The sequence below is a fragment of the Takifugu flavidus genome, chromosome 1 (genome assembly GCF_003711565.1).
Source record: "Takifugu flavidus isolate HTHZ2018 chromosome 1, ASM371156v2, whole genome shotgun sequence".
Classification (NCBI taxonomy): Eukaryota; Metazoa; Chordata; class Actinopteri; order Tetraodontiformes; family Tetraodontidae; genus Takifugu; species Takifugu flavidus.
Window position 1 is genome coordinate 479623 of NC_079520.1, and position 22548 is coordinate 502170.

General features: G+C 53.2%; 2 protein-coding genes across 2 annotated transcripts in view; one reads left to right on the plus strand and one right to left on the minus strand.

Annotated features, from left to right (window-relative positions):
- The first annotated feature begins 4695 nt into the window (after nucleotides 1–4695).
- enox1 (ecto-NOX disulfide-thiol exchanger 1) lies at nucleotides 4696–20297 on the plus strand. The gene is given in 13 exon segments (XM_057040584.1): nucleotides 4696–6828; nucleotides 9936–10103; nucleotides 10334–10749; nucleotides 10752–10776; nucleotides 11986–12198; nucleotides 14193–14299; nucleotides 15307–15415; nucleotides 15498–15694; nucleotides 15789–15896; nucleotides 16217–16273; nucleotides 16592–16694; nucleotides 19399–19484; nucleotides 19666–20297. Coding segments are annotated over 13 exon segments (1914 nt in total). The 5' UTR covers nucleotides 4696–6635; the 3' UTR covers nucleotides 19798–20297.
- Nucleotides 20298–20794: 497 nt separating this feature from the next.
- Nucleotides 20795–22548, minus strand: part of ttn.2 (titin, tandem duplicate 2) — a 160376-nt gene continuing 158622 nt past the window's right edge. The window contains 2 exon segments of the mRNA XM_057024964.1: nucleotides 20795–22023; nucleotides 22225–22518. Coding sequence (XP_056880944.1) covers nucleotides 21731–22023; nucleotides 22225–22518 — 587 coding nt within the window. The 3' untranslated portion in view covers nucleotides 20795–21730.

Consider the following 22548-nt stretch of genomic DNA (forward strand, 5'->3'; position numbering starts at 1 on the left):
GGTGCCACCCCTGGTTAAACTGGGGCCACCCCTGGTTACACTGGTGTCACCACTGGTTAACTGGTGCCACCCCTGGTTAAACTGGTGCCACCCCTGGTTAAACTGGTGCCACCACTGGTTAAACTGGTGCCACCCCTGGTTAAACTGGTGCCACCCCTGGTTAAACTGGTGCCACCACTGGTTAAACTGGTGCCACCACTGGTTAAACAGGTGTCACCACTGGTTAAACAGGTGCCACCCCTGGTTAAAGCAGACTAGAGCTGAGAAGATGGAAGCAGAGCATAAGGGGACCTGAGTCCAGGACCTCCTGAGGGAGCGCAGGGCTGTGATTGGCTGCTGCTCTTATCTCCCCTCCCTCGCCGTGGCGTCCCTTCGTTAATGGTGATTTATTTGAGGCCTTTCAGGAACACGGGTGGTGGCAGCGAGGTGGGCTGCAGTGGCGCCGCCGGGCCTCGCCGCCGGTGATTGATTAACACAAACACAACCCAGGAACAACAAACACCGTCTGGAGGTCCAGGACGCCGCAGCTGCTCGCCGCTACGGTGCGACCCGACCGGCTCCATCAGCGTGTCCGGGTGTGGTACTGGGGAAGCTCTGAACGTGTGCGTGCTGTTGCACGTCTCTGGGGCCCGTTGCCATGGTTGGGAGGGGCGACAGTCGTTCTGGGGGCCACGATGAGGCGCCGCCAGTCGCGTGTTAGTACAGGAAGTGCTGCAGTTACTGGTTGCCATGGTGATTCCAGTACAACACGCCGTTGTGTCTCAGAGCTTTTCCGTCCTTTCTTTTAAGCTCATCAGATGTTCGCTGACTAAACGAAGCGCTGAGGTCAGGAGGTCAGTCGCTCACCTGCTGCTCAGGTGCTAACGCTAAACGTTCTCTAACGCTAAACGTTCTCTAACGCTAAACGTTCTCTTCTTCTCTGTCTCTATATTTAGTTCAGACATGAAACCCAACACTTCGGCTGTTTCCGACTCCACCCCCTCGTTCCCCGTTCCCTCCCACTACGTGGATGAGTGAACTCCGTCGAGCTCCACGACTCGTACAGGGACGTCATGGTGTCGCATAATAATTAGGAACCGGTGGCCAGGTCCATTTATTATTTTAACCCATCAGAAACACATTCAGGTCATTTTATGGAAATGCAATATTTTACCCTATAATTAACTTTATATAATGAAATGAAATAGTACTGTCATGATGATCATATTGGACCCCTACTGAGTTAGGGCGCTCCACTACGTTTCGCAGTGCACTACATAGGGTCCAGCGATGCTCACTAACACTTCGGACACTATTTCAAAATGGCGTCCACACTATTGAGTGCACTATGTAGGGTACAGGGGGGGTTAGGACACAGCCTATGTAGGGTACGGGGGGGGGGTTAGGACACAGCCTATGTAGGGTATGGGGGGGCTTAGGACACAGCCTATGTAGGGTATGGGGGGGGGGTTAGGACACAGCCTATGTAGTATGGGGGGGTTAGGACACAGCCTATGTAGGGTATGGGGGGGGTTATGGACACAGCCTATGTAGGGTATGGGGGGGGTTAGGACACAGCCTATGTAGGGTATGGGGGGGGTTTGGACACAGCCTATGTAGGGTATAGGGGGGGTTAGGACACAGCCTATGTAGGGTATAGGGGGGGTTATGACACAGCAACAAGAGCTGAGCCTCACTTTAGCAACAGAGGCGCGTCCACAGGAGGAGGCGGAGCAGCACGGTGACCAGGTAAAGGGGCGGGACTAACCACTGACCAGAATCCTAAATTTGCCTTCATTCATACACTGATGATTGTGATAGCATCTGCAGTAGCTAGCTGGTGGCGTTAGCTGCCATAGCAGCAGCAGAGCAGATGAACAGCAGCTTCCTGTCCCCCCCAGGCCTGACTCCCCCAGGCCTGACTCCCCCAGGCCTGCCCCCCCCAGGCCTGACTCCCCCAGGCCTGCCCCCCCCAGGCCTGCCCCCCCAGCTTGCCCTCCCTCCTCTGTCCCCTCTTCTTCTCCCCCATGGAAGCAGCAAAATTTCCATCTTGATACATCAGTTCACCTCCCAGCAGAGGCGGGAAGGGATGGCGCGTTGCCAGCGCCATGAGTTACCGTGGCGATCGCAGGCAGAGACAGCTGCTGTCTGCTGGCCACTTCATCAGCGTGAGCGGGGGGGGGGGGGGGGGCAGGAAGAAAAAGGAGAGAGGAGGCAGAAAAACAGGAAGAAAAAGGAGAGAGGAGGGAGAAAAACAGGAAGAAAAAGGATAGAGGAGGCAGAAAAACAGGAAGAAAAAGGAGAGAGGAGGCAGAAAAACAGGAAGAAAAAGGAGAGAGGAGGCAGAAAAACAGGAAGAAAAAGGAGAGAGGAGGCAGAAAAACAGGAAGAAAAAGGAGAGAGAGGGGCAGAAAAAACACGCACCATGATGGGGGAGGGGAGGAGGAGGAGAGGGGACAGCAGCATGAGGAGGAGGAGAGGGGACAGCAGAGGAGGAGGGGGGAGGAGGAGGAGAGGGGACAGCATCATGAGGAGGAGGAGGAGAGGGGACAGCAGCATGAGGAGGAGGAGGAGAGGGGAACAGCACATGAGGAGGAGGAGGAGAGGGGACAGCATCATGAGGAGAGGAGGAGGAGGGGGACAGCAGCATGAGAAGGAGGAGGAGGAGAGGGGACAGCAGGAGGAGGAGAGGAGAGGGGGGACAGCATCATGAGGAGGAGGAGGAGGGGGGGACAGCATCATGAGGAGGAGGAGGAGATGGGGGGACAGCAGCATGAGAAGGAGGAGGAGGAGAGGGGACAGCAGGAGGAGGAGGAGGAGGGGGGGACAGCATCATGAGGAGGAGGAGGAGGAGAGGGACAAGCAGCATGAGGAGGAGGAGGAGAGGGGAACAGCATCATGATGAGGAGAGGAGGAGGAGGGGGACAGCAAGCATGAGAAGGAGGAGGAGGAGAAGGGCAGCAGGAGGCGGAGGAGGAGGGGGGCAAGCATCAATGAGGAGTAGGAGGAGGAGAGGGGACCACTGATATTAGCAGCATGAGGAGGAGGAGGAGAGGGGACAGCAGCAGAGGAGGAGAGGAAAGGGGACAGCATCATGAGGAGGAGGAGGAGAGGGGACAGCATCATGAGGAGGAGGAGAGGAGGAGGAGGGGGACAGCAGCATCAGATGGGAGCATGGGGCCCAGGCCGCCACCCGCGTCACCACCAGCGAACGCCTGATCCCTCCTGGAGGAGCTGTCAGGACCTGTGGAGAACATGTGGAGCAGCATCACCACGGCGACGGGCCGCCCTGAACGCTGCATCATTCATGAGCTCCAACCTTCAGCTGTCCTCTGATCAGCCTCCACAGCCCCTCCCCCCCCTCCCCCACCCCCACGACGACCTTCACCACTGTCCGACTGTCTGGCTGCCTGTCATCCACATGCTAACGTGCTAACATGCTAACGTGCTAGCCTGAGCGGGTTCCTCTGTGTGAGTTGATGTGTTCACCGATAACGTTTTCAGCGTTCTCCGCTGTGGCCTGAACAACAGACAGGAAGTCTTATCAGCCGTGCGTCTGTCGCTTCCTACGGCGCCAAAAGGTTCTGAGAATAAAGGCCGCTCTGCACCACTGACTCCAGTGGGTGTGTGTGTGTGTGTGTGTGTGTGTGTGTGTGTGTGTCTGAGTGTGTGTGTGTATGGTGGGTGTGTGGGTGTGTGTGTGTGGTGTGGTGGGTGTGTGTGTGTGTGTGTGGTGTGTGTGTGTGTGTGTGTGTGTGTGTGTGTGTGTGTGTGTGTGTGTGTGTGGGGGGGTGGTGGGTGGTGGGTGTGTGTGGTGGGGGTGTGTGTGTGTGTGTGGTGGGTGTGTGTGTCTGGGTGTGTGTGTGTGGGTTAGGGTTAGCCTCCATCATGACTCTTCACCTGAACTTTAGCCCACAGTTCTGTTTCTGGTTCTGGTTCTGGTTCTGGTTCTGGTTCTGGTTCATTCCCATGTGAAAAGTGGGCGGGGCACAACCTGAATGAACAACTGACCTCAGACAGAAGAAACGAGGCTCTTCTGGGCTGGAATCTTCCTCACTAATGTGCCACAGGTTCTGAGACCAGAGCGGGTCACGGGCTCGGCGGTGCCGCTGGCGACGCCCCTCCCAGACGTGGCCACGCCTCCCAGTCGTGGCCACGCCTCCCAGTCGTGGTCACTCCTCCCAGACGTGGCCACGCCCCCAGTCGTGGTCACTCCGAGGAAGCGTGTCGCCAAATTCTGAGTGTAATTAGAGGAGACGGGAACAGACGGAGCCGCCACAGGCCGCCGCTCCTGTCAATCAGGCCACTTAGAGGAACAACACATGCAGACACACACAGACACACACACTCACAGACACACACACACTCACAGACACACACACTCAGACACACACACACTCACACAATCCACCACCACACACACACACACCCACACACCCACCATACACACACACACTCAGACACACACACTCACAGACACCACACACACACACTCACACATCCACCACACCACACACACACACCCACACACACACCATACACACACACACACACTCACAGACACACACACTCACAGACACACACACACACTCACAGACACACACTCACAACACACACTCACAGACACACACACAGACTCACAGACACACACTCACAGACACTCACAGACACACACACACTCACAGACATGCACACAGATGCCACTGAAAAACAAGGAAACATCTCTTAGAAACATGACTGGTGCTCTGGAGATATTATATCAACTGTGTGTGTCTGTGAGTGTGTGTGTCTGTGAGTGTGTGTGTGTCTGTGAGTGTATGTGTCTGAGTGAGTGTGTGTGTGTGTCTAATTGGCAGTTTCTGCAGTCTGCTCTGTGATTAGAATGCAGGGTGGTCATGGCTGGAGGAATGCTGAGCTGGCTCTCTCTCTCGCACACGCACACACACACACACGCTCACACACACACGCTTTGCTAAATGTGATGAGTTTTCTCAGTTTAAACTTTGAACTTTGACCCCCCTCCTTTCTCGGCTAACCAGACATGCTAACCAGACTCTGTTGACCCCCCCCCCCACCCCCCCTCACAGCCCTAAGTGGATTAAATGGATTTGAAACCTGAGCCACCGCTATGCTAATAGCACTGCTTAAATTTGAAGTAATTCACAGAGAATCCATTTCAATGAATAAGAAGCAGCTGGACGGTAACTGAGACATCAGGTGCTTCCACAACATTAGCTGCTGCTCAGGCTGCATCGTTGATGGCAACATGCAGACTTTCAAGATTTTCTCTGGAAATTCTTCATCAGGTTCATCAATCAGTTAGCCAGTTAGCTTCTGTCATGTGTAGCGCGGTTAGCTTGTTGAATCAGCCAAAGCTAATGATAGCCTGTCCATTTGTGTCTCGCTGACCGTCCTGCCAAGGAGTGCTAAAGAACGGGCCTAACACGCTCATCGTGGCATACGTAGTCATGTATGCTACTGATTTAAGGAATTAGCATCATGGAACTACACTGTGCTAGAATGATAGTAGTTAATATCATAGTTAATACACCAGTGAGCAGGAAGAATAGTTGGAGACAGTTTGAAAATGTCTTTTTCACTCTGTCTCATCTGCTTCAGCTTGAAGACGTGTCCAGGCTTGTCCACCCCAGACTGGTCACACACAGAGGACACACTCAGATGTCATAATTGCTAAATGCCGCTGTTGTCATGAGCGCTTCTCTTCTTGTTTTTGGGACCTGCAGGCTCCCGTAGTCCTGCAGCAGCACTCACCCATGTGAACCAGACCTGGACATTCTGTGGACTCATCACTCAGAGTCTGAGTCAGCACCTTCTGCTGCAGTCATGTGGACGGTTAGCGGTTAGCGGTTAGCTGTGTGGAGGTGCTGCTGTTGCATTAACGTGCACGTTCACACGTGAACACGTTGGCGTGCTGCATGAGAGGAGCAGGAAGTCCACAGATGTGGAGCCTCCCGCAGCCTGCGTGATGAGGAAGCTTGTTTTTTGCTCTGAGGACGTCCCTGACAAACAGGAGTGTGTAATCATCCATCAGCTGCCCCCCCCCGGGGCAACGCTTGAAGATGAAATGCTAACAGAATGTCGGGGGGCTGCTGTCATGTTCCATCAACATTTAAACTGCAGATGGGGTGTGAGGAACATCCGGATGTGCAGGCGAGATCCTCGTCTCATCTCGTCCTCACACTCAGCTGAGGACACGTCAGGTGAGGACGGTCAGAAGACAGAGGACACGTCTCCTCTGAGTGTGTGAACGCGTGAATAATAGAGAGGACACACGTTCCTGCTGAATGTTTGATGACGTGAAAGTGAGCAGGAAGTCACATGGTCCTCCAGTGTCCTCCACATGGATCCTGCTGAGAGTGTGTGTGTGTGTGTGTGTGTGTGTGTGTGTGTGTGTGAGAGAGAGCTGAACACTCTGCCACCACAGAACTGTGAGAAGCTGCTGCTGAGGAACTCCAGCTCTTTTGCATTGCATGCTGGGAAATCTGGGATTGACGGATCGTCAGAAAGACTCGATTCGAGTGTGTTTTTAAGTCTCTCTCTTTGGGTCCTCCTGCAGGTGACCTCTGACCCCGGGTTCTGTCCATCCATCCACCCGTCCTGCAGCTGATGAGTGGAGGGCAGCAGGTGGCGCTGTGATGGCGAGCGGTCCGGCCGATGGTCTCACCAGGGTCCTGAGGAGCGTTTCTTGTGTTGCAGCAGCAGACGGCGCCGGAGGTGTGAGTGCGGAGCAGAACCACCTGAACGTGGGCGAGCACGGCGCCTGGGCCACAGCCATGAACAACATGGGCGTCCTGCCCGTGGGGATCAGCGGGCAGCAGCTCCTGCCAGGTACCTGCAGCTCCTGAGAAGGTTCTTCACATGGATGTGTGAGGGCCTGAGCGAAGACGCCATAACTACAGTTTAGCTAGGCTAGGCTAGGCTAGGCTAGCACAGACACACTAGGCAGCTTTGTGTTTGCACCTCACAGCTGGACCTACGGCGTCCCTGAAGGTCAGAACGCTTCAGCGTTGAACCAAACGTCACCTTTGACCTTCACATCCACCGTTTCTCTGGACATGAGATCTGATCCGTGAGATTCGGGGCTCTGATGAGATGATTCCACTAAACCCTGATGCTTTCTTCCTCGTGGTTCCTCTGTTGTTCTTGAGAAATGACTCGTGCTGCGGTCGCCGTGGCGCCGGCAGAAAAAGCTGCGAGCGAGAGCGGCTGTTGGCGATGATGAATGTGCGGGTGCGACTTGTGTAATTTGCCTGTTGGGGTTATCGCAGACAACACAGTAATGAGTTTTCCTAAGACCTGAGAGCTCAGATAGGAGGTGAAGTCTGTGGTTTTAGTTTCACCCTGACGGATGAAGTCTGTTGTGTTTTTACACGCTGCAAAAAAATCATCTTCTTCTTTCAACTCTGATATCGATTAAACGTTGCTCTGATTAACTGGTCAACACCCAGAACCTGTGAGGATTCTTCAGCCTTCAGCAGTATCAGAGCTCTGTTACTGACTGTTGTTGGACGTAACTGACCGATGTTGGCTGTTACTGCCTGTTGTTGGACTGTTACTGACTGTTGTTGGGCTGTTACTGACCGATGTTGGGCTGTTACTGACCGATGTTGGGCTGTTACTGACCTGTTTTTGGACTGTTAACTGACTGTTGTTGGACTGTTACTGACCGTTGTTGGGCTGTTACTGACCGATGTTGGGCTGTTACTGACCGATGTTGGGCTGTTACTGACTGTTGTTGGACTGTTACTGACTGTTGTTGGACTGTTACTGACCGTTGTTGGACTGTTACTGACCGATGTTGGGCTGTTACTGACCGATTTTGGGCTGTTACTGACTGTTGTTGGACTGTTACTGACCGTTGTTGGGCTGTTACTGACCGATGTTGGGCTGTTACTGACCGATGTTGGGCTTTACTGACCGATGTTGGGCTGTTACTGACTGTTGTTGGACTGTTACTGACTGTTGTGGGACTGTTACTGACCGTTGTTGGACTGTTACTGACCGATGTTGGGCTGTTACTGACTGTTGTTGGACTGTTACTGACTGTTGTTGGGCTGTTACTGACCGATGTTGGGCTGTTACTGACTGTTGTTGGACTGTTACTGACTGTTGTTGGACTGTTACTGACTGTTGTTGGGCTGTTACTGACCGATGTTGGGCTGTTACTGACTGTTGTTGGACTGTTACTGACCGTTGTTGGACTGTTACTGACTGTTGTTGGACTGTTACTGACCGATGTTGGGCTGTTACTGACTGTTGTTGGACTGTTACTGACTGTTGTTGGACTGTTACTGACCGATGTTGGGCTGTTACTGACCGTTGTTGGGCTGTTACTGACCGTTGTTGGACTGTTACACTGACTGTTTGTTTGGGCTGTTACTGACCGATGTTGGGCTGTTACTGACTGTTGTTGGACTGTTACTGACTGTTGTTGGACTGTTACTGACTGTTGTTGGACTGTTTACTCTGACCGATGTTGGGCTGTTACTGACTGTTGTTGGACTGTTACTGACTGTTGTTGGACTGTTACTACTGACCGATGTTGGGCTGTTACTGACCGGTTGTTGGGCTGTTACTGACCGATGTTGGGCTGTTACTGACCGTGTTGGGTTGTTTACTGGACTGTTGTTGGACTGTTACTGACCGTTGTTGGGCTGTTACTGACCGTTGTTGGGCTGTTACTGCCTGTTGTTGGGCTGTTACTGACTGTTGTTGGATGTTTCTGCCTGTTGTTGGACTGTTAACTGACCGTTGTTGGACTGTTACTGACTGTTGTTGGACTGTTACTGACCGTTGTTGGGTGTGTTCTGACCGTTGTTGGGCTGAACTGACTGTTGTTGGATGTTTTCTGCTGTTGTTGGACTGTTACTGACGGTTGTTGGACTGTTTCTGACCGTTGTTGGACTGTTTCTGACCGTTGTTGGGCTGTAACTGACTGTTGTTGGACTGTAACTGACCGATGTTGGACTGTTACTGACTGTTGTTGGGCTGTAACTGACCGTTGTTGGGCTGTAACTGACCGTTGTTGGGCTGTTACTGACCAATGTTGGATGTTTCTTCTGCCTGTTGTTGGGCTGTAACTGACCGTCGTTGGGCTGTAACTGACCGTTGTTGGGCTGTTACTGACCGATGTTGGATGTTTCTGCCTGTTGTTGGGCTGTAACTGACTGTTGTTGGACTGTTTCTGACCGTTGTTGGGCTGTAAGTGACCGTTGTTGGACTGTTACTGACCGATGTTGGGCTGTTACTGACCGTTGTTGGACTGTTACTGACCGATGTTGGACTGTAACTGACTGTTGTTGGGCTGTTACTGACCGTTGTTGGGCTGTAACTAACTGTTGTTGGACTGTAACGGACCGATGTTGGGCTGTTAATGACCGTTGTTGGATGTTTCTGCCTATTGTTGGACTGTTACTGACTGTTGTTGGACTGTTACTGACCGATGTTAGGCTGTAATGGACCGATGTTGGGCTGTTACTGACTGTTGTTGGACTGTTACTGACTGTTGTTGGCTGTAACTGACCGTTGTTGGGCTGTAACTGACCGTTGTTGGATGTTTCTGCTGTTCTGCTGTGGGACTACTGTTACTGACTGTGTCTACTGTAAGGGAGCATGTGAACAGGTGTGTTGTTGAAACTACATGGTCCTCATAGGCTACAGACCCACTACAGGAGCAACACCTGTCAAGGGGACCTCAGGGATTCATCATTGCTGTTCGATCAGTATCAATCACGTCGTCGTTGTGGGTCTGTGCTGGTGTGGTCGGTAGATCTAATATTGTTGCCATGTTTGTTGTGCTTTTTGTGTTACACCTGCTGTAACTGTGAATTTCCTTGTCTGTGACACTAATAAAGGATCTTTTTCCTCTTCTTGTCTTAGCCTAGCTTTGCTAAAAGAGTTGGAACTAATAATTGTCCGATTATTCTGCCCCCAAGACTCTCTGTGTATCCAGAGGTTCGACCCCAGCCTGGGACTCATCACGCCTTTGAGCCCCATGATGGCGGGCATCAACCTGGTCCCGCCTCCACCTGGACCCCCCGACGGTCCGGTGATCAAGGAGATTATCCACTGCAAAAGCTGCACGCTCTTCCCTCAGAACCCCAGTAAGATGCTGTCCTGGTTGACCTTCTCTGTCATCACTGGTCACCTGACGCAAACTGGACTGACAAGGACAGTTTGCTCAGGATTTCATTTGACCTTTGACCCACATGCTAGCATTGAAGGACTCTGGATGCTATGAAAAGCTAAATGTTTCCAAATGTATCTGACACTTGATCTGTCAGGCTAAATGTGTGAGAGACATGACTGTGACGCTGAGGATGTCGTTCCACAGACCTGCCCCCCCCTTCCACACGGGAGCGCCCACCTGGTTGCAAGACGGTTTTTGTTGGTGGTTTACCAGAGAACGCCACGGAGGAGGTCATCAGGGAGGTGTTTGAGCAGTGTGGAGAGATCGCTGCCCTCCGCAAGAGCAAAAAGAATTTCTGCCACATTCGTTTCAGTGAGGAGTTCATGGTGGACAAAGCGATTTACCTGTCGGGCTACAGGATGCGTATCGGCTCCAGCACCGACAAAAAAGACTCGGGGAAGATCCATGTGGACTTTGCCCAGGCAAGAGACGACCTGTACGAGTGGGAGTGCAAACAGCGTCTGCTAGCCAGAGAGGAAAGACACCGTCGCAAGATCCAGGAGGACCAGCTGCGTCCACCGTCCCCCCCGCCCACCGTGCACTACTCAGAGCACGAGGCGGCGCGCTGCTGGCAGAGAGGCTGAGAGGTGAGAACAGGCCCCGCCTCCCATTACTGAGAGGTGAGGACAGGCCCCGCCTCCCATTACTGAGAGGTGAGGACAGGCCCCGCCTCCCATTACTGAGAGGTGAGGACAGGCCCCGCCTCCCATTACTGAGAGGTGAGAACAGGCCCCGCCTCCCATTACTGAGAGGTGAGGACAGGCCCCGCCTCCCATTACTGAGAGGTGAGGACAGGCCCCGCCTCCCATTACTGAGAGGTGAGACAGGCCCCGCCTCCCATTACTGAGAGGTGAGGACAGGCCCCGCCTCCCATTACTGAGAGGTGAGAACAGGCCCCGCCTCCCATTACTGAGAGGTGAGAACAGGCCCCGCCTCCCATTACTCCCGTCAGTTCATGCTAGCATGCTGCGGAAACACTACTACACTGCAGTAGTACTGTAGTGGTACTGTAGTGGTACTGTAGTGGTACTGTATTAGTACTATAGTAGTACTGTGGTAGTACTGTAGTGGTACTGTATTAGTACTATAGTAGTACTGTGGTGGTACTGTAGTGTTACTTCCCAGCTCACTGCTGCTCCAGGACTTCTGGTTCTAGGAACTGTTGCATCACCAATGATGTGACATTATTTCTCAGGAAGTTCAGGGACTCGGCCAAAGGAGCCATGCAGAGCTACAGGACACACACATGCACACACACATGCACACACGCACTCACACACACACACATTTCGATAATAATGCAACAGAACAGTGAATTACAGAGCGTTTAATGAGCTCACACCCGCTGCAACAGCCTGTACGGAGCCGTTTCCCCTCCGATAAGGGCTCATTCACACACGCCACAGATTACAGCCACATTACAGCCACATTACAGCGACACAATGAGGCGCTGCTGAAAGAGGAAGTGAAAGAGGGTGACGGCAGGAAGAATGAATGTATTTCTCTCCTGTTTGAAGTGAATAATGAACTCGCAGGTTATTCACACACACACGCTTGTTTACGTTGAGCTCAGCCGCTAAGAGGATTCCGACGTCGGCCTGGACACAAAGCATCGGTGTAACCCCGCTGAGCCGAGGCACGTAACCACGGCGACAAGAATCGGCTCATTGAAAACAGGACAAGTAGAAGGTGTGGATGGATCCAGATCCGTGAAGATCCGTGTCCATCGCTGACCTGGGCCGGCTGAAGCTGAAGTCTGTTTGGGTTGTTCTGACCTTTGACCTGTTCCCTGACAGACGACCACCAGTTCAGTGATGCTGCGGGGGTTCTCCTGACCTGGGTCGATCGTGGCGAGGTCAACCGTCGGACCTCTAATCAGTTCTACTCTATGATCCAGTCGGCCAACGGCCACGTCCGGCGCCTGATGGTCGAGAAGGCGCAGGAAGAGGAGGAGATGGAACGCGCCAAAGACACGTACAAGAACGCTCTGCTGGCGGTCCTCACACAGTGTAAGAACACCTCCTCATTCCAACAGTCTGACAACAGGCAGCCGGGGGGAACCTCAGGTGAGTTCTGATGGGCCTGCTGGCGGAGCTGCAGCCCACAGAGGGAGGAGTCAGGATGGACGGGAGGTGTCACCTGACCGGGCCTTTTGACCAGAACTGCTTGGTTCTACACGCTGGTAGAGTTTGGCTGGACGGGAACCAGAGGGACCAGAACCAGCAGTGTGTGTACGGTTGTATTGGTGCTGGAGGTGTGTCACAGCCGAGGTGGGCTCCTCAGACAACCTCGCTGCAGCCCATTTCTCTCAGCTCAGTCTCCATGACAACGCTCCCCCATCCGTTTCACCATCAGATCCATTATGTTCAGCCAGCTGAGAGCTCGCAGCATCGTTACATTAAAGCTGCGTTTCAAGTCTTCCGACACTAAAAGGCTTAAAGATGAAAGAGCGGCGAGCCAGCAGCGAGGCCCCGCCCCCATGCTAGCACATGCTATATTAAGGGTTGGCACATGATTGACAGCTGAGCTCAGGGATCCTTTAAGACTAAATTTCCAGTCAGGATCTATTTTGTCTTACACGAGGAAGGTCACATGGTCGTGATTCCGGAGGAACTGCTATCTGCATGCCGCCATGACATCAGCCGGTAAGTCCAGACCTGTCCCCCGTCTCTGTCTCTGGGTTGGACGATGTGGAGTCTTTGGGAAGGCAACGTTTCCAAAGAGAATGTGATGTGATGATGAAGGACGGCCGCGTCCTGGAAACGTTGCCTTCGTCAGTCCTGAAGGAAGCTGAGGAGAGAGACCTGAGGTCACCTGACACAAGAAGAAGTCCGACGTTGCTGCTGCACCTTCACACCGAGCTTCAGAGGAACGTCCACAAAAGCAGGAGGACGTCTCAACCATCAGGAATCCAGCTCTGCTCCTCCAAGGAGGAGGAGTCAGAGATCATGTGCAGTCTCACCATTGATATATTGAGACTGATGTGTTAGACGTTCAGCATTTAATGCTACATGCTCATGCTAGCTACATGCTCCTGCTAGCTACATGCTCCTGCTAGCTACATGCTCATGCTAGCTACATGCTCCTGCTAGCATGTCATGCAGCTCCTGGAGGAGCAGCTGGAGGAGTGATGAGATGTTTGAATGGTGTCAGCAGCAACGTCAGCCTGAGGTCTCCTCAGCCTGGACGAGCCTCAGCACCACGTAAATGGCTTGTTTTGTCTCATTCTCCTCCCCCTCCCTCTTCCTCCTTCCTCCTAGCCTCCCTCCCATCCTCCTCCTCTCCTCGTCCCCCTCCTCCCCACCTCTTCTCCTCCCCCTCCTCTCCTCCTCCCCCTCCTCTCCCGTCTCCCTCCTCCTCCCCCTCTCCTCCGTCCTGCCCACTCCCTCCTCCCCCTCCTCCTCCTCTCCTCCTCCCCCTCCTCCCCCTCCTCCTCCCTCTCCTTCTCCTCCCCTCCTCTCCTCCTCCTCCCCTCCCCCTCCTCCACTCCTCTTCCTGCCCCTCCTCCTCCCCCTCCTCCTCCCCCTCTCCTCCTCCTCCCCTCCCTCCCCCTCCTCCACCCTCTTCCCGCCCTCCTCCTCCCCCTCCCTCCTCCTCCCACTCTCTCCCTCTCCTCTCCTCCCCTTCTCGTATCTTCCTACCCGTCCCTCTCCTCCTCCCCCCCCCTCCTCCCCCACCTCCCTCTCCTCCTCCCCCTCCTTCCTTCCTCCCCTTCTCCTCTTTACCTTCTCCTCCCCTCTCCTCCTCTTCCTCCTCCCCTCGCCCCTAAGCCTCCCCCCCCTCCCTCGACTCCTCCCACCTCCTCCTCCTCCCCTTCTCTCTTCCTCCTCCCTCTCCCCTCTTCCTCCTCATTCCTCCTCCTCCTCCCCATCCCCCTCCTCCCCCCCGCTCCCTCTCCTCCTCCTCCCTCCTCCTCCTCCCCTTCTCATCTTCCTCCTCCCTTCTCCTCCTCTTCCCTCCCCTCCCCCTCCTCCCCACACCTCCCTCCCTCTTCACTCCCAAGTCGAACAGATCACAGCCGTATTTGCTGCCACCACCAGACAAAAGGCCTGGGACCATTTCTCAAAAGCACAGCGCAAGAATATTGAGATGTGGAGAAAACAGTGTGAGGTTGGTACAACGAAGCCTTCATCCTCCACAAATACCATCATCATCATCATCATCATCATCATCATCATCATCTCACATTTGTGATGCAGACAGACAATTGGACAGAGGAGAGGAGACAAGGGAGAGGAGAGATGAGGGCAGGAGAGGACGGTAAGAGAGTAGACAAGAGTAGGGGAGGAGAGGGGAGATGAGAGGAGAGGAGACAAGGGGAGAAGAGTGGAGAGTAGGGGAGGGGAGAGGAGGAGGAGGGGAGAGTAGGGAGAGAGAGTGGAGAGTAGGGGAGGGGGAGGAGAGGGATTGGAAGTGAGGGGAGAGTAGGGAGGGGGAGGAGACGAGGTTAGAGGTGGTGAAGGGATGAGGGGAGGTGGGCAGGGGGGAGGAGTTTGGAGGAGGAGGGGGAGGAGAGGGGGGGGAGGAGAGGAGGGAGGAGTGGAGAGGAGGGTAGGGGAGGTGGGGAAGGGGAGGAGGGGAGGAGAGGAGCTAGGGCAGAGGAGGGACGGCAGATGAGGGAGAGGAATAGGCGATGAGGGGGAGGGGAGGACGTCGGGGAGGGGAGGAGACGAGGGGGAGACTGTCAGGGAGGGGTGTGGTTGGGGGGAGGGCCGGGGAGGGAGAGAGGGAGCGAGGGAGGTGGGGGGAGGAGGGGATAGGAGGGAGGAGTGGAGAGGAGGGGAGGGGAGGGGAGGTGTGGAAAGGGGAGGAGAGGAGGGGGGAGGAGGAGGCGTTCGTAGAACCAACCCGGTATGCTTGGATTCGGGCTAATTTGTCACCTGGGAGTCCTGTGATCATCTTAGTTGTCTCAGAAGTTCACCTGGATCATGGGTGGGGCTCTAAACAGGCCCCTCCCCCAACAAGTGATGCAACCACAACACCAGGAAGTGTTTCCTTCAGTTTCCTGCAGCTGGTCAAACACACCCGTCCAGTGTGGAGTTCAGCCGCTCCCCTGGCTCCGCCCACAGCGCCCTGCAGTGCCAGCAGGGGTCTGAAGTCCTGGCACTTTGTTTCAGGAGCTGAGGAGCGCCTACAGCGAGGAGATCATGGGGATCAGGCGGGAGGAGGAGATGGAGATGTCCGAGGACGACTGTGAAGAAAGTCCCTGTAAGAGGATGAGAGCTGGTGAGGAACCTGATCACTTCCCTTCTCTTGCTCCTTACATGCAGAGTTGCCTGTTGTCATAGCAACTGTTTGTTGGCTGCAGGCGTGTACGAACAGAGTCTGAAGGAGGAGAACGACTCCCTGCGTTGGCAGTTGGACTCGTACAGGAACGAGGTCGAGCTTCTGAGGAAAGACCAGGTTAGAAACAGTCGAGCGGACGATGAACGAGTGCTGAGTCAGACAAACGGTCCAGATGTTCAGATCCAGCTGCTCCAGCAGAGCCTCCACAGCGTGCAGCAGGTGGGCCACCGTCGCCTCATTCAGGACTAACAAAGTCATTCTGGGAATTGTTTGGACATGTTTTTTGACTCGTTTGTGCTGATGTTTCCTCCAGCAACTGCTGAGTCTGCAGGACAGACTGAGGAGCAAGGAGGCGGAGCTAGAGCAGGCGAAGGAGGAGCATCGCTGGCTGGAGGGGCAGATGGTCGCCCTGCAACAAAGGGTAGGCGCTTGCAGATGAGGGTGAAGCATTGCTAGTTAGTTCTGCTAGCTTTGGGAAGAAGGACAAAAACCCTTGAAGGATCCGGTGTGATCGCGTCAGGAGGTTTTGGTCTCGTCGCTGCAGTCGCTGGTTGGGAGGAGTCAGTCGATACTGCACATTCAGCACGACCATTAGATCCAGGAGATACGTGATGGTGATGTCAATAGGGAGCATTGCACGGTCTGCAAGGACGTCCCTCTGAGGACGTCCCTCTGAGGACACGTGTCTCCGTCCATCTTTACAGAGAAAACTGACACTCTTCCTCTTCTGCCTGTCTGTAGCTGCTCAGGACCAATGTGGAGGCTGTGGAGGGACCCATCACAGAGCTGCACCTCCAGGTAAGCACTGGTGGTCACCTGATCTGTGGGATGATGGCTGTTTCCTGTGATGCCACTGTAGCTCAGAGCCATCAGACGTTACTCTAACCCTCAACACAACCAGTCTGGAATGAGAAGCTGCCAGTTTAACTGGTTAGCCTGTTAGCTGGGCTAGTGTCCCTTATGTATATGGTGTGTGTAGCACAGGAGTCCTGGCGGTTCTGGTCCCGCTCTCCCACACACGTCGGACCGGCCCGCTAGCGCCACCTGCTGTTGCATGAATGAGGACCTCATTGTCAGCACAGCCCATTGTGTGTTGTCTTACATGCTTCTTCACAGGAGGCCAACGGGGGAGTTCTGTCCCTGAACCCCAGCAGAGAGAGGAGCAGTGGGGCCATCGTGCAGGGAGGCGTGGCCTCAGAGAAAGAGGCGGTGCTGCTCGGTAAATATTAGCATATAAAAAATAAATAAATGTGCCGAACCTGCAAAAGCAATGGATGAATCTGCTCTTGTGATAAAAGTATCAAATATGAATGTAGTCACCCCGAGCCGGTACTGCAGAGAACCAGACAGGAACCATATTTGAGGAGCAATAATTGAGGAATTTATTTATTTATTTGCACTAAAATGAAAAACACTAAAGTTGCCACAGTGTTACAGTAGCTCTGTAGCTAACAGCCAACAAGGTGCTTTCTAGGTCCTGTTGCCTAGTGGAGGACTTGATTCTGGGTTGCCTTCCTGATGGACGTGTGCGGTTGGGTAGCTGCTGCTGAACCTCTCCTAGTCCTCTTCCTGGCGGAGCGTCTCTTAGGGACAGTTTGACACTTAATTACCTGCAGGCGTAATTAAGTGACATTCCCCCGCATGTGGACGCAGCTCGTGACCGATCGCCCTCGTTCCCCGCAGAGCCAACAGCTTATACGCTCTGTCCTCTGTCTCTTTGGAAGCACTTGTGTCTCTGCGAGTCGCGAGTGGACTTGGTTCATTGTCCTGCTATTATTTATTTGTCTGAAGCTGCTGCTGTGTCCACCGAACGTATGTGTCCCTTAGTGATGTTACAGGACAGGTCGTTACAGGGCAGGTCGTTACAGGACTCGTTTCAGGACAGGTCGTTACAGGGCAGGTCGTTACAGGACTTGTTACAGGACAGGTCGTTACAGGACTTGTTACAGGACAGGTCGTTACAGGACAGGTCCTTACAGGACAGGTCGTTACAGGACTCGTTACAGGACAGGTCGTTACAGGACAGGTCGTTACAGGGCAGGTCGTTACAGGACTCGTTACAGGACTCGTTTCAGGACAGGTCGTTACAGGACAGGTCGTTACAGGACAGGTCGTTACAGGACTCGTTACAGGACTCGTTTCAGGACAGGTCGTTACAGGACAGGTCGTTACAGGGCAGGTCGTTACAGGACTTGTTACAGGACTCGTTTCAGGACAGGTCGTTACAGGGCAGGTCGTTACAGGACTCGTTACAGGACTCGTTTCAGGACAGGTCCTTACAGGACAGGTCGTTACAGGACAGGTCGTTACAGGACTTGTTACAGGACTCGTTTCAGGACAGGTCGTTACAGGACAGGTCGTTACAGGACTCGTTACAGGACTCGTTTCAGGACAGGTCGTTACAGGACAGGTCGTTACAGGACTTGTTACAGGACAGGTCGTTACAGGGCAGGTCGTTACAGGACTTGTTACAGGACTCGTTTCAGGACAGGTCGTTGCAGGACTTGTTACAGGACAGGTCGTTACAGGACTTGTTACAGGACAGGTCGTTACAGGACAGGTCGTTACAGGACTTGTTACAGGACAGGTCATTACAGGACTTGTTACAGGACAGGTCATTACAGGACAGGTCCTTACAGGACTTGTTACAGGACTCGTTTCAGGACAGGTCGTTACAGGGCAGGTCGTTACAGGACTTGTTACAGGACAGGTCGTTACAGGACTTGTTACAGGACAGGTCATTACAGGACTTGTTACAGGACAGGTTGTTACAGGACAGGTCGTTACAGGACTTGTTACAGGACTTGTTTCAGGACAGGTCGTTACAGGGCAGGTCGTTACAGGACTTGTTACAGGACTCGTTTCAGGACAGGTCCTTACAGGACAGGTCGTTACAGGACAGGTCGTTACAGGACTTGTTACAGGACTCGTTTCAGGACAGGTCGTTACAGGACAGGTCGTTACAGGACTCGTTTCAGGACAGGTCGTACAGGACAGGTCGTTACAGGGCAGGTCGTTACAGGACAGGTCGTTACAGGGCAGGTCGTTACAGGACTTGTTACAGGACTCGTTTCAGGACAGGTCGTTACAGGGCAGGTCGTTACAGGACTTGTTACAGGACAGGTCGTTACAGGACTTGTTACAGGACAGGTCATTACAGGACTTGTTACAGGACAGGTCGTTACAGGACAGGTCGTTACAGGACTTGTTACAGGACAGGTCATTACAGGACTTGTTACAGGACAGGTCATTACAGGACAGGTCCTTACAGGACTTGTTACAGGACTCGTTCAGGACAGGTCGTTACAGGGCAGGTCGTTACAGGACTTGTTACAGGACAGGTCGTTACAGGACTTGTTACAGGACAGGTCGTTACAGGACAGGTCGTTACAGGACTTGTTACAGGACAGGTCATTACAGGACTTGTTACAGGACAGGTCATTACAGGACAGGTCCTTACAGGACTTGTTACAGGACTCGTTTCAGGACAGGTCGTTACAGGGCAGGTCGTTACAGGACTTGTTACAGGACAGGTCGTTACAGGACTTGTTACAGGACAGGTCATTACAGGACTTGTTACAGGACTCGTTTCAGGACAGGTCGTTACAGGGCAGGTCGTTACAGGACTCGTTACAGGACAGGTCGTTACAGGACTTGTTACAGGACTTGTTTCAGGACAGGTCGTTACAGGACAGGTCGTTACAGGACTTGTTACAGGACTCGTTACAGGACTCGTGACAGGACTTGTTACAGGACTCGTGACAGGACTCGTTTCAGGACAGGTCGTTCCTTCCAGCGCCCCCGGTGGCTGATCACGCTGATAGCGAGCGCTACAACAAAGATTTATCTCTCCACAAGTCTCTGGTTTCAGACGTGTCCTCCCTCAGGTGACAACATGTCCTGACTGTTGACCGTCTCCGCAGGAATCATGTCCACGTTCCTCCACGTCCACCCCTTTGGAGCCAACCTGGAGTATCTGTGGTCCTACATCCAGAGACTGGACTCACAGGTAGCTTCATCTTTCTGTCAGATGTCCAAGCAGCGTCCACACAATGGACGCAGGTTCTAGACTCCACCAGTAGGTCCACGATGGACGGAGCTCAAAGCTCTGTCCAACTGTCCAGCATAACTGTGGATCAGGTGCTCCCCTGCTCTCATCCATGTTTGCTTTTGTTCCGTCTGTGTCTCAGGTGTCAGCAGCAGATCTGGAGCGCCTCATGGTCCGTCTGCCCACCATGTTCCGCCAGGAGCTGAGCGGCGTGGGCGCCAACCTGGAGAAGAGATGGACCTTCTGTGGCTTTGACAGCCTGAGCTCAGCGTGACACACACGCGCTCACACACGCACGCGCTCACACACACACACGCTCACACACACACACGCTCACACACACACACGCTCACACACACACTCACACACACATTTACAGGTTCCTTCAACCAGACTAGGAGGAGCCACCAGAGGTTCCAGGATCAGCACCTTGTTCATCACCGTCTGTGCTGCTGTTCCTGGTTGCCTTGGTAACGTCAGTGTGTCTCACATCATCGTTCCATCCCTGGAGACGCAGAAGACGCCGTTGGTCGGTCTTTTGTTGGACTCTCGCCGACTCTGCTGGTCAGGTCACGCGTGTTGGAGCCACGTTGGACTCGTTAAGCTCTTCATGAAATATCCTCATTTATTTGATCTTTGATGTTTTCACAGGTTCGGATTTTCAACTGATTTTGTTCCTGAGGTTAAAAAGCTTTTTCACTTTTGAAACTGTGGGACGCTTTGATGATTGATTATTTATTCAATGATCAGAAATAAACAGAATCCAAGTGTAAATATGGTTCTTCGTCAGAATTCTTTGGTTTGTTTTCAGACACATTTCACCTTCAGCCTTTCAGGCTTCAAACATCAGGGTTTTCCACTGTTCTTCCTGATGAATTATTATTGATTATTGATGGATTATCGGTGGATTATTGATGGATTATCGGTGGATTATTGGTGGATTATCGGTGGATTATTGATGGATTATCGGTGGATTATTGATGATTATCGGTGGATTATTGATGATTATCAGTGGATTATTGATGATTATCGGGTTTGTTGGACTCTTTTCATTATAAAGAGCTGTGCAAATGCAGGTAGCGGCCAGCAGAGGGCGGCAGCGGGAGCAGCAGGTTACCTGACCCGACAGGTGAGACATGTTGCTCATTATTACGTCATCTGGACGGATCTTTGCTTCTGGGAATTCTTTAGGTTCTGTTTGATTTTCTGTTTGAGTTGAGCTTCGCTGGCGTGTTGGTGGAACCGGAGAAATGAGCAGAGCGGAGGCGTGGTGCTGATTATCATGCTTTATTAAATCAATAATGACAGAAAAACTCGCGGAGGCTGCATAACTACTCATCTCTAGATCTCCTCAAACCAAAACGGTGAGCGCCGCCGGCTCTCGTCTCCGGCGAACCTCCTGCCGGCGGCGCTCCGCTCCGTAAACCTCGACAACAAACAAAGTAAAACTAGCACAGCACACGGCAGACCTCCGGGAGAAGCTCTGCTCCTCCAAACGAGCGCGGGCGACGCCCCGGGTGGGTTGGCCGGGTCGCTGGTGCGACAGGAGGGTCGGGCCGCGGTCGTTTGGCAGAACCAGAGCGCAGAAAAACCAAAAACAGCACGTTAGCTCAGGGAGTGCAGGCCGCTCGCACTGTGAGCGTGTCATCAAACGGCAGAGTGACTGAGTCGGTGGGGGCGCGAGGGCGGCTCGTGCTGCCTCAGGAGGGCGCTGCGGCAGCAGTCGGGACCTCGCGCCCGCTGCAAGGCCACGCCACTTCGGGTTTCTGTCTCATTGAGGAAACATCAGCAGGGAGCCTCTCACCTGCCGAGGCAATCTTAGACGTCAACGGATCGTTGAGGCACAACGTTTGGTTCCTGGGTTCAGCGGGTATTCGTCTCAGCGAAACTTTCTCCTGCGGAACCACCTTCAGTTCCAGTTAATATTATCGTCACAAATAACAATTCATACATTTCCCATAACCGTTAAATTCGGCTATATACATTATGTACACGTCACAGAAAACTGTCGTATTCGTCCAATATGGCACATTTTATAACAACTTTAGACTTTAGTCTAGTTTTATGTCAAGATTGGTATAAAAACAGTTCATATTTACAAGAACAGAAATCCAGATCTTTACCAGGTAGAATCTTTTGCTCAGGTAATAAATAAAAAGGGAAGTGGGGAAAGGGTTCGTTGGGAAGGTTCTCCAACATGGTTTGGTTCACACTGATCGAATGCTGATGTGAACGTTTGCTGAGTCCGATCCCAGCTCGTTGGAAAGCTCCAGGGTGTAGGTTCCAGCATCTTCTTCCTTCACCTCCGTGATGATGAGCGTCGTCAGGTCCTCGGAGGTCTCGATGTGGAAACGCCCGCCGGCGGTGGTCTGAATGGTTTTGCCGCCACGCGACCACTGGATGTGTTTGGCGTCTCCAGAAAAGGCGCAGGCCACGGTCAGGATCTTGCCTGGCTCGATGCTGATGTCTTCTGGCAGAGCCTCGATCCTGGGAGCAGAACCTGCAGACCAGATCAGACCCAGACCGGCACAATGAAAGAGTCAATGTGGTGCAGCTGGACTCGTGAGGACACCACAGGTGCATGCTGGTGTCCTCTCGTTCCTCGTGCTGCCTCAGCTACAGGAGGCTTGGTGGACTTTTCTGGTTTCTATGGCTAAAAAACCCAAAGAGCGTTGAGATCAGAAGATCGTTGACATCTTACCGATTGCTCTGAAGGAGGATCCCTCCAGGTGGGAGGACGTAAGCCCGAGGCTGCTGGAGCTCATGGCGTAACTTTCTGAGGCAACAGAGGACATGCTGGACATGGACATGGTCTCCAGCTTCATCTCAGCTGCCAGGCTGCTGAAAGAGCTGGACTCCATCATAGAGGACCTCATGTGCTGGACAGAAGAGGAAGCGAAGGAGGAGGACTCCGACATGCTGTGCATCTCTTTCTTGGTCATCATGGATGAGCTGACGGAGGCTGAAGACTCCTTGTGTGTCATCACTGCTGATCCTGATGGGAAGACAATTGAAGAGAAAACGA